This window comes from Trachemys scripta, chromosome 1 (genome assembly GCF_013100865.1).
Source record: "Trachemys scripta elegans isolate TJP31775 chromosome 1, CAS_Tse_1.0, whole genome shotgun sequence".
Taxonomy (NCBI): Eukaryota; Metazoa; Chordata; order Testudines; family Emydidae; genus Trachemys; species Trachemys scripta.
In genome coordinates this window covers 54753585-54766197 of record NC_048298.1, presented here as the reverse complement: position 1 = coordinate 54766197, position 12613 = coordinate 54753585, and the positions used below count along the sequence as shown (strand labels likewise).

Sequence of the window (12613 nt, the reverse complement as noted above, 5' to 3'; positions counted from 1 at the left end):
ACTACATCCACCCTGATTGAATTGGCCTTGTCAACACTGGTTCTCCACTTGTGAAGTAACTCCCTGCTCTCCATGTGTCAGTATATAATGCCTACATCTGTAGCTTTCACTCTATGCATCCGAAGAAGTGAGGTTTTTACTCACGAAAGCTTATGCCCAAATAAATCTGTTAGTCTTTAAGGTGCCACCAGACTCTTTGTTGCCAATGTCTCTGATATCAGCCTTGACAAATTGGCACTGAGACAGTGGAACTGGTACCTCTGAAGTGCATGTCAGTTGTTGCTGTGGAAGCCCTGTTGGCTGGATTAGCTTGGATGAGAGAAACAGGAATCTAGGTGCTGGTGCTCTGCACAAGAACTTCCTCACCTTCTTCCTCCTCAGGTGTATGTTCTCATTAGGATGACCAGATGTCCCAATTTTATAGGGACAGTCCCAATATTTGGGGCTTTGTCTTATATAGGCGCCTATTACCCCCCACCCCCGTCCTGATTTTTCACACTTGCTGTCTGGTCACCCTAGTTCTCATTGAAGGGAACTGTCCAAATATTGTGGAACCTTTTGTGCCTCAACATTTCAGGTGACAACTCACCAGGCATGCCCAATTACCAAAGAACCTTGAGGGTCCAACAGTTCATCCAACAAAGCCCACCTCTCTGCACAGAATCCCTCAGATGCTGTTTAACTAGCAGGAGGAGGGAGAATGTTAACCACAATGTCCCCTTTTTCTTAATCTTCCTTTTATTCCCCAAATCCCCTCTTTTCTCTCACCTGATCCTTATCTTTCTCTTTCATGGACCATTAAGGTGGGAGGAAAGGGAATATAACGAGCTCTACGGGCATTCTTTCCCCTCTAGACATAAGAATGGCCATAGTGGATCAGACCAATGGTCCATCTAGCCCAGTATCTGATGCCAGTGCCAGATGCTAGAGGAGTGAACAGAACAGGCAATTTATCAAGTGATCCATCCTGTGTCACCCAGCTTCTAGCAGTCAGAAGTTTGCATGAGTCCATGAAATATCCTCTTACTTTTTGTGTTTTACCCATATGGAAATTGAGGAAACCAATGTTACAACTAAAAATGTTAGTATTCAGCAGGTTTCAAAGGAAACCTACAATATATGTTCATTCTGAATGTAGTGAGTGAGACATTAGATGTGCCGCCCCCACTAACTTCAATGGGAGGAATTTTTTGCAGATAACTCCTTGTGTACTGTGCTGAAAATGAACCTCCTACATACTCTGAATATGAACATTAGGCTTTGGAGCATATGTCTTTGGGTATGTTTCTTGACAGTGATTGTCATTCAGACATGTGATGGCTCAGTAAGCGTGCAATTTTTTGCAATTATATGTTATATCAAATTATTATCCTAAAATAAATATTCCCTTGGCTATTATTAACACAAAAGAAAATGTTAGAAATTGATGTGGTTAATTTTCAATTCCATATTATCTTTAATTAACACTGAAGATCATATTTCTTAGTGTGAAACTTAAATTAAAAATTTATAATCAATACAAATGGATACATACATTAAACAGCCTTCAGCCGATTTTAACAGATATTACATATTTTTAAAAATGAATCCTATGACACTTCTTTGGAAACTTCTTATGTATTTCTAATTAGTTCTTTGACATTTCTAACTGCTGTATTTCAACAGAAAAGAAAGTACATAAAAATCAGTTATTTTAAGTTTGTAATGCAACAAAAGAAGTTTAAATGATGAGATTTCAATTTTCAGTCTTCCGTGATGAAGTGCATTCATCTGTAAATAAAAAATTTAGAAAGCCTTTACAATGACATTATTTTAATAATTTTCTAATTAACATTAATGTACTTATACATACCAAGGGCAGTCACCCTTTCTTTAGTATACTTCACATATTCATGTGTTAGATGGATCAGTAAAACAGCTATGAAATTTCTTATAAATATATGCTAATCCAACATCAGGCTTGAGATTTTAATAGCACAAAAGTGAGGAGACTTACATCTGGATGTTGTGAGCTCAATTCTGTTTCTATTGGAATAGTCAAAATCCTGTGGGATGAAATGCTGGCCCTACTGAAGCCAATGGGAGTTTTGCTATTGACATCAGTGGGGCCAGGATTTCACCCTCTGACTTTGGAAGGCCTGGAGCAGGCCCTATAATATGGTCTTGGGGATAAGTATATAATATGTAAAAATAAAATAATTATAATTTAGATTATATAGCACGCAAAATGCAATCTAGTGCAAACTCTAGACCTGTTTAATGGGCTGGTACAATGTGTGTGCTTGTTTCTGAGTCGCCTTTGAAGGATTGTTCTTAGAGAACACCTTTGTGTAGAAGTGGGCCATATGGTGTTTTGTTTTATTTTTAAACTGTTTAAGTATTTGCATGAAACATACACCACAGATGGAGAGAAATTATTTGGGGTTGTAAGGAATCTAAATATTTGTGGGTTGGGATGGCATTAAGAAAAGGAACATTTAAGATGAAAAGCAAGGCAACTACCTCACAGTAAAATCTATTAGATAGGGGAGATTATTCCACTAACAAATGCTGGAAGCACCCTCAAGCAAATCATTTAAAGAGGACTGGACAAAGCATTGTAAAATATTCTGTATGTAACAATTCTGCATTGTCAAAGAGATGGATTAGATGTTTTAAGGCCTAATTCAGAACCCACTGAAGCTAATGGGAAACTTTCTATTGATTTCAGTGGACTTTGGATCAGGCCCCTAAATGGCTCTCTAACATCTTATTCTAATATGCCCTGGTTATTTTTAAAAAATAAATCAATAATTAAAAAGGTTTGAATCAGGCTGTTCCCAGGACACTAGCAGACATACCACATGAATATATGGAACACCACTGGGATACTAGCACAATCACTGGGATCACAAGGAGCACTTTGTTCATTCACATCCTGTGTCCTGTGATACTAGCACTTAATAAGGCATTCATGATGCTGATCTTGCCTCCTTCATACATAAATATGTAAGATGGGTAGACTTGTATTTAATTAGACTTTCCATCCAACTATCCTATCATCCTTCTCTTTTTCACCTGTAAGCTCTTCAGATGGGCACTTCAGACTGTCTACCTTGACTTACCTTCCACTAAATCCCCTCTAGCCTGGTTTCCACCTTCTGCACTTGGCTGAAACTGCTCTTACTATGGTCATCAGTGATTTGTTCCTAGCCAAGACTTGCAGCCTCTATTTTGTCCTCTGTTTTCTCGCAAGCTTCCCATGCTCTGTTTTTCCCTGACACCTTCTCCTTCCTTAGCTTTTGAGGCCTTCTCTTCTCTTGGCTCTCCTTTTCTGTTCTTTTTTGCTCCTGTCCAAACTCCTGTGTCCTGGAATGGAATATATTTGTAGTTGAATTGATCACTTAATTTTGAAATATACTTAGCTTTAAGAAAATAAGCCAATTTTATAGCCAGATTACTGAAAACTTTCTTCTTTTTTCAAATTGTTGTTCTGTTTTATCCTATAGCGGTGTGCATATTTGAAGGCAGAACCTACTTCGAAGGACAGAGAGAAACTGTGTATTCAAATTCAGGGGACTGTGTTCTTTTTGAGTGCAAGGTAAGAACACCATTGATGGGACCCTTTTCTTTCAATAAATCTGTTTAAAATGTCTTATAAGGTCCTGATGAATAAAAACGTGTATGTATCTACTCTGAAAAGTGACTTTTAAAAGGGCATCAAGGGGTTTCCATGCTTACTTTGTCCAGCTGATTTCCACATCAAATTTTACAAATCAATATTTTTTCTAATTGCCAACCCTGAAAATTCAACCTGGGATCTCACAGTTGAGCTGGGTTCTTTTTTTATTTCTTATACACTATCATCAGTATTAAATATCCTGCAAGCCACATTATGCTCTCTTTTGTATCAGTGCAGCCCTATTTTCTCCAGATTATGTGCTCAGCTACCAGGGGGTTACACAAATGTAAATGAGAACAGAATTTGGCCCACAGGATATTTCTTGCCTGCAATGATGTATGAGAAGGAAAGAATGCCACTTGACTGTCAAATCTCAGGTTGTGTTTAGAGGGTTGGCAGTTTGGTAATCTATCATCCTACTTGTAAATGGAGCGTATTGGATATTGAGTCAGATACACTAAACAGTGAGCCTTACAATATCATTTTAACTCAGTCGCTTTTGAGAGCAGAAATGCAATTTAAGGGCAAAATGCTACAGTGTGCGTCTACAGGTGGAAAGTGCACGAAGAGATACCAAGGTGGAATGCTGCTGTGCTTCCCTAGGTGTGGAGCTTGCTATCGGCTAGAGAAATGCATGCTTCAGGGTGGAGCTGAAGAATTGTGTGCGCTTTTCTAGTGGGGGAAAGAGAGGCAAGACCTGTCTGCTTATTGCAGGGGTGAAAGTAGAAATAGGGACTTACGGTATGGGGTTGGGTTGGGGCCAGGTCTGACCCCCGGAAGGGGCGGGGTCTCGGGCAGAAGGGGCGGGGTTGGGGGGTGGTCAGAGCCAGCCCTGGCCCATCCTGTACCGGTAAGTACCCTCTCCTGCTGCCGGGGGCTCCGGCAGCAGTTTAAAGGGCCCAGGGCTCGGCTGCCGCTACCGCCCCGGGCCCTTTAAATAGCCGCTGTAGCCTGCTGGAGCGGCGGCGGGGCTCTGGCCGGTATGCCGTACTGGGGTGTACCAGCTTACTTTCACCTCTGGCTGTAATGTTGTCTCAGAGTCCAACTGCCATATGCAAGAGAATATACATTCCACAAGGTCTGAGTTGGAAGAAACTGCTGTCCAAGAGAATGGGAGCAAAGGCTCTTTCAGCTCCAGCTCCTTAAAGCTGTGGATGTCAGGTAAATGTGGCAGATAATACTTCAGCCTCACTGCCGTGGCTGGTGCTTCCCCTGAATCTACCAGACCCTTTTTCCCTCTATTGGAAAGCGTGCATCTGTCCTTGGACCTCACTGTCACCTCCTCCAGCAGGATATTGTGCCAGAGTTGCTTTCTGTGCCACTTTACTATAGTTTTATGAACTGGTGATTATAATTTGTCAATAAATCTATTTTAGAAATTAGGTCTATAGATGAAGGGATACATGCTGATGGACAGTCATTTGTGAGTATCTCACTACTAGTCATATTGAAATCAAGGGGCTGGGGGAGGTGCAAAACCAGCCGCTAGAGAAATAAGGTCTGAAGTAATTCTGGAAATATAGCTTAATCTGCCCTACAGTTTTAAGGACTGTGAATTGCTATTTTTAACACAATCCTTATTGGTGATCAATGTGTATATGAATAACAATCATCAAAGTCTGCATGGTGCTGCCTTTTATTTATTGCAGTTAGAAATTATGAGGTCCTATTAGCGAACAGTGAGGCAGCACACCTGGCTTGACTCTACCTGCCATTGGTAGTGGGTACATATTTGGCCACCTTACTTGTCTCTCACTGTGCTCTTAGAAACGTTGTATGGCAACTTTGGTGATAAACATTCTGAATCTCAAGCACTGAAATACTTATTGCTGCCAAGAAAGCAACACTAGGAATGACATTTCAGAGCAACAAATCTACATACTGTCAGATGTGTAGATAAAATGGGGACCTATAGGCAGATGCTATTTTATTACCTACATATTTCTACACATAATAGAATCTAGTTAAAGACATCTGCTCAAGAGAGACTTGAGAGTGATGGCATAGGTACTGATTTTTTGCTTGCAGGCCAGTGTTGATGTTATCAGGGCAGTTTAGGGAATTTATTCTTCTGGATTTTGTAGTGCATAAACATGGAAAATCCCTTTTTTTTTCTTGGTTGCTGCAGTCAGGCACATTTTCCCATTCAAATCTGAAAAAACAAAGAAGCTCTGCAACATTTCAGTCACATTTAGCGATAGACCACATTGTTATAAAGGCCAATGCTCAGCACGCACACTTTTAGGTAGTTTTGGGGTGTTTTGTGTGACATACAGTATCATTCAAGGTCTAGTTTAGTTTGTTACAGGTTCGGGTTTCATTTTGGTTATGTGCCATGGAGTCTGGGAAGATCAGTCAGTGAAGACTGAGCAGTGGTTTCTGATGAGTTATTTTCTCATCCTCATTTTTGTCCTAGGAAAATAATGTTAAATGAAACACCAACTATATAACAGTAGTATATGCAATGCATTAGGCACTATCCACACACAGAGCTTTATATTCTAAGAAAAATTCTGAATGCTTTTCAGGAAGGTGTTGTGCTGCTGTGATTTGTGCCTTTGTGTCTCCCAGACTACATCATTGCAATGCACTTTACTTGGGGCCATTTGGAAATTAAAGCTGGAGCACAATATAGCAGCTTGCTTGTTAAACCGGGTATCTTACCCATGAGCATATTACATTTATTCTGTCTGATCTCCACTGGCTGCCTGTGGATATACAGGCGGGATTTAATGTACTGGTTTTGACCTCTGAAGTGCTAAATGGCCTGGCACCAGTCTATTCAAGAAACACTCTCCTCATGAGATACCACTGCCTCTCCCTTGGGCCATAGGCCACAGTTGAGATCAGACAGGGTACTCAGGCTAGAGATCCCTTAAGGTAAAAGAAAGGAAGCTGCTAGCATGGCATTATTTGTGCAGTCCCCCTGGCTTTGATCCCCTGCAGTCTGTAAGAGAACTAATTTGTTGACCTTATAGGCATGATTTCTGGAGAAGCTTATGAGGACAGGGAAGCTGCGTGAGGATAATTTTGGGGAAGGATGAGGAATGTTTCCTTATTTTTCATTTACTAAATAGGTGTGGTTTCTGCTATATAGTGGAGGTGTCTGCTGGTTTTGTTAAGTTTAGTTGTGATTTCAAATTGTCAAAGTTACCTGGAGTTTGAGATAGGCACCTTTTGCTGTCTGTCTGTTATAAATCTAAATGCATAAATAAAATAAAGGCATTATTCAGCTGCATTTATTATCTCCAGTATTGAATAATTACCTTAATTTAATAGGACCACAAAATGCAGCGCACTACAAAATCGGATTGCCCAACCTTGAACTGCCCAGATTCTCAACAAATCTCCTTGTCTCACAGTTGCTGCAAAGTTTGTAAAGGTAAGAAAATAGCAGGATCTGCCTGTGCTCAATGTAATGTGCAGTATCATTTTATTAATTTTTTATAGTTTTGGAAAAAACATCTTTTTCATTATTGGAGATACTGTAAAACTGAATAGATAATGTACACATCAAGGAGTCTGAAAACTTGTTTGAATGAAGTGTAATAATGTAAATTTTGTTGAATGGGGCTGGCAGCATTCTTGTATTTCATACAAAAGAGAAATCCTAAGGGATTATACATAATTGATGTCACCATTTTAAAGTGCTTCATTTATGCATGCGCGCGCACACACACATCCCTAAAGGCCCTTCTGCAGTGGACATGTGCTTTGCAGATCTATAGAAAATTAGAGTAAATTTGTATCATTTCCCCCTCTTAGCACTTTTAGATTGCCTTCTGAATATAGAATCAAAAGCTTTGGAAGTATATTGTACTGCACTTCTTAAATTTTTACACATAGGCCAAACAGATGGAATGTGCCTGGACTTTCAGTGCAAGGATAGAGATGTAAGGAACTGCCCAGGGCTCTGTGCTGTACTGTTATAATACTGGGTAATATTGGTTCCCTCCCAGCTGTGAGCAGTTGCATCTTCAAAGCAGAAAGTCTGTTCCTATTTCTCCAATAGCTAAACTGTGATCAACTGAGTTCTAGCAGGAAACAAGCCATCACACTCTTTGGCTTGGCTTAGATATATATTGATTTGGGGAATACTGGAGACATGCAAGTCGTACATGCTACACAGACAGAAACAATATGATTAATGACATCCTGAAGAGAGATAAGACTAAAATGGAAGAACAGAACTTAACAGAAGTGTGCTAAGGTCTTGAGGTCTAATCACAGTAAAAAGGGATTTTTTTTCCTGGTAAAAATTTACAGTAAATCTTAAAAAAAAAAAAAAAAAAAAAATCTGCACTCATTGAGCCTGGATACAAGCTCAATAAATCTAATAGATGATGGATTTAGTGCTTGTTTCTGAACAGTTTAAATCCTGAATGGATCATCCTAGCCTTGTCTCTCATGAGCTATGGATCTTATTCTTAAAATCATACTTTGATACAGTATTAATCTGCAGCACATATTCTCCTATATTGGTTTGTAGTTTGTGGAGATCTATTGATCAGTGGAAAATTGTACACTTACTATTCTGTAATGCTAAGGTTCTGATACAAACTGATAAAAGCCAGGAAATCCAAAACTAAAGGCTGACACTTTGTCCTTATTTCAGACTTCTGTGAGGAAGAAAAAAAATAGGACAAAGGGTGGCCTCTGCCGTTTGTCAGCTATAGGGTCTTGATGTGCACAGCACTCCATCAGTATCAGTGGGAGCTGTGAGATGTGCTGAGAGCAATGAATGGCCCTTAATGTTGTTTAAAATGTAGGAATTTTTGCTCCTGAATTTCCTGTTTCACATAATAGCAGTGTGGTAGTTTAAAAAAACAAAAATAAACGGGAAGTTGTGAAATACATGTACACTACTGCAACAAACCATGCCGTGGAGGGTATTATTGTAGTCCTTTAAAAAAAGTGTGCCTCAGTTACCATGGTAGAGACATGAAGTTAGTATCATTATCATATCAGCAGTTCAAAGTTCTCTCTGCCTATACTGTGGATTTTTTTCTCCTCCGATTCTGGTCTGCCTGGCTCTTACGCCTTCAGACTGGGCTCATGCATGCAGAGACACCCCCGTCCCCCCAGGCCAAAACAGCAGTGACCTCTACACCTCTGACTATGCCCTCCAAGCAGATTCTAATTTTTTTCTATTTTAAATGCAAACATAAACATTACTGAAAAGTTGTAGAAGATGGGGGATGTTTCATTAACAAGAAATGATGCAGCAGGCAAGTGGAGTTGTAGGGAGAGAGATCTTTATTGAGCATGAATATAGGTCTTTGCTATATATTGACAGGTTTGGCTTTCTCCTGGTGGCAGCCTCACCCCAGCTTGCACTACTCAGCCGTTCCTGTCACACCAGGCTAGGTCCCTCCTGAACCCTGATCAGTTCTGTGCATTGTACTATAGGAGCCTTGTGCAAGGAAGCAGGAACTGAAAAAAGACTAGTGAAAGATTACTGTTTGGCTAATCCTAATACTGATTTTTTTAACAAGTCTAGAGCAATTAAATCACTGAAAATAATAATAAAAAGTAGGGCTGTCGATTAATCGCAGTTAACTCATGTGATTAACTCAAAAAAATTAATCGCGATTAATCACACTTTTAATCACTAATTTAAACAATAGAATACCAATTGAAATGTATTAAATATTTTGGATGTTTTTGTACATTTTCAAATATATTGATTTCAATTACAACACGGACTACAAAGTGTACAGTGCTCGCATATTTTTTATTACAAATATTTGCACTGTAAAAATGATAAACAAAAAAATACTATTTTTCAATTCACTTCATACAAATACTGAAGTGCAACCTCTTTATCATGAAAGTGCAGCTTACAAATGTAGATTTTTTTTGTTTTGTTTTTTGGTTACATGACTGCACTCAAAAATGAAACAATGTAAAACTTTAGAGCCTACAAGTCCACTCAGTCCTACTTCTTATTCAGCCAATCGTTAAGACAAACAAGTTTGTTTACATTTACATTTATATTTGTTTGCATAATTCTGACCCCTTCTTATTTACAATGTCACCTGAAAGTGAGAACAGGCGTTTGCATGGGACTTTTGTAGCCGGCATTGCAAGGTATTTACGTGCCAGATATGCTAAACGTTCGTATGCCCCTTCATGCTTCGGCCACCATTCCAGAGGACATGCTTCCATGCTGCTGATGCTCATTTTAAAAAAAATGTGTTAATTACACTAGTGGTTGATCTCCTTGGGGGAGAATTGTATGTCTTCTGATCTGCCTACCCACCTTCTGCCCTATATTTCATGTTATAGCAATCTCAGATCATGACCCAGCACATGTTGTTAATTTTAAGAACACTTTTACTGCAGATTTGACAAAACGCAAAGAAGGTACCAATGTGAGATTTCTAAAGATAGCTACAGCACTTGACCCAAGGTTTAAGAATCTGAAGTGCCTTCCAAAATCTGAGAGGGATGAGGTGTGAGGCTTGCTTTCAGAAGTCTTAAAAGAGCAACACTCTGATGCAGAAACTACAGAAATTAATCTTTTGCTGGTGGCATTTGACTCAGATGATGAAAATGAACATGCATCAGTCTGCACTGCTTTGGATTGTTAGTGAGCAGACCCCGTCATCAGCATGGACGCATGTCCTCTGGAATGGTGATTGAAGCATGAAGGGACATATGAATCTTTAGCACATCTGGCATGTAAATATCTTGCGGCGCTGGCTACAACAGTTCCCTGCAACCACCTGTTGTCATTTTCAGTGACATTGTAAACAAGAAGCAGGCAGCATTATCTCCTGCAAATGTAAACAAACTTGTTTGTCTGAGCGATTGGCTAAACAAGAAGTAGGGCTGAGTGGACTTGTAGGCTCTAAAATTTTACATTGTTTTGTTTTTGAATGCAGTTATTTTTTGTACATAATTCTACATTTGTAAGTTCAACTTTCATGATAAAGAGATTTCACTACATTATTTTTATTAGGTGAATTGAAAAATACTATTTCTTTTATTTTTTACAGTGCAAATATTTGTAATAAAAATAATAATATAAAGTGCGCACTGTCTACTTTGTATTCTCTGTGGTAATTGAAATCAATATATTTGAAAATGTAGAAAACATCCAGAATATTTAAATAAGTGGTATTCTATTATTCTTTAACAGTGCGATTAATTATGATTATTTTTTTTAATCTCTTGACAACACTAATCAAAAGGAGAAAAGGTAGTGCAGCCCAACTGTACAAAATATTGATATACTGTGTGAAAATTATATGGAAGCTTAAAATCACCCATAACCTGTTTGAATTCATCACAGTAAAGAACAGAGTCGCCAAGTATAGCAATACAGTGGTGTTGGATTTCAGGAAATCAGATTTGGGGAATTAAGAAATCTACTGAGTGAATGGGAAGACTCATTTAAAATCCGCTATTTGGGAGAAAGCTAGAAGCTCTTATTAAAAATACATTTAAAAAATCTCTCTTAAAAAGAGGAATGCAAGAAACGAGGACCCAGTGTGACTTCAAGAGGAGCTGCTAACAATAAGATTAAAAAGGAAACGTCATTGAAATATCAAGAGGTAGCACTTATACAAGACTATTCAGTCAGTTAAGGCTTGAAGGGAAAAGATAAGGGCAACAAAAAAAGCAAAATAAGTTAATGTTAGCCAAAGCTTTCAGGGAATATGAATGGGTTTTACAAATATACCTGGGGAACAATAAGTGCTTGTAGGAAAGCAATCCCATTAGTAAATGGGCTGCTGAGTTACTGAGCATCTTCTATAAATTCCAACTTTAATAAGAAAAATGAAGAAAAAAGTTGAAGTTCCTGTAAAAATAACCATTGACAAAAAGAAGGTAAAGGGATTTAAATATGCTACCTAACAGACATCAGATGATAATAGCTTATTTTCATGACTGACCTGGAGTTGAACTTAAGGCCAAGAGATGACAAGCTCTGTACCCTACACTATTTCCCTGAGATGCTGCATGCCTAATATCAAGGTAAATTGTGTGTCTCCTAAGAAAAATAGTTTCCTGAGTAGGATTCTGTAGCCTAACTGAGAAAAGACTGGAATATATTCAACAGAGAAAATGTTTTATCTTTGGATTCTTTTTAACTAGGCTTGAAAATTATATATTTTTTTATATATAATTTTGACGGATGATGTAGATGTTTATTTTTAAGCATTTAGTTAGTTCTTTGTTTTAAATGTTAACAGTTGTGTGAAATTATGGGGGTGGTGGTGGATGTTTGTGTGACAATAAATATTTAATGACAGACATCTAGATTAAAAAACGTAAGTGGAGCTAGCTAAGTGGAGCTCTGCTCCAGCTCCACTGTCTCCCATTTTATACACATTAAGGTAGGACTCTAATAAGTTCTCAAGCTGCATTTTTCTTACTTTGCCTGCCTGTAAATTTTGATGATTTTGGATGGAAATATTTTTTCATCAGTTTGGTGAAATCGATGTTTACTGACACTGGTACAAATCGAATCCTTTCAAGCCTATTTTTAACAATCACTTTCGTTTTCATACAGGCCATAACTTTTGTTCTGAAGGACATAACTGCATGGAGCATTCTGTCTGCAGAAACCTAGAGGACAGGGCTGTGTGTAGCTGCCGAGATGGTTTCAGAGCCCTTCGAGAGGACAATGCCTACTGTGAAGGTAACCCATTGTGAAGATTCTCAGCTGTATAAAGTATAGTGTATTACTCCATGAAGAATGTATTAATTCACAAGTTTTCAAAGTGATGGGCCCATTAAATGCAGCAAATTTAATTTGCAGAATATTAATCAGCTAAAATAATTATCTCTCAAATTAAGAATTTTTTAAAAATCCCCGATCAGTCTCAGTTATAAGTTAATATGGCTAAATTCTTGAATTTGAAGCAATACTTCCACTGCAAAATCTGTTCTCTTTTCATTAATCAGATATTCCGATAACCTAAAAGTCACACATTAGAATAG

At 38.4% G+C, this 12613-nt stretch overlaps 1 protein-coding gene across 1 annotated transcript in view; it reads left to right on the top strand.

The window, feature by feature from the left end:
• NELL2 (neural EGFL like 2) overlaps nucleotides 1-12613 on the top strand; it is a 233886-nt gene that overhangs the window by 101071 nt on the left and 120202 nt on the right. Inside the window, exons 10-12 of the mRNA XM_034769935.1 lie at nucleotides 3489-3580; nucleotides 6941-7043; nucleotides 12183-12311. Coding sequence (XP_034625826.1) covers nucleotides 3489-3580; nucleotides 6941-7043; nucleotides 12183-12311 — 324 coding nt within the window. The remainder of the gene's footprint in view (nucleotides 1-3488; nucleotides 3581-6940; nucleotides 7044-12182; nucleotides 12312-12613) is intronic.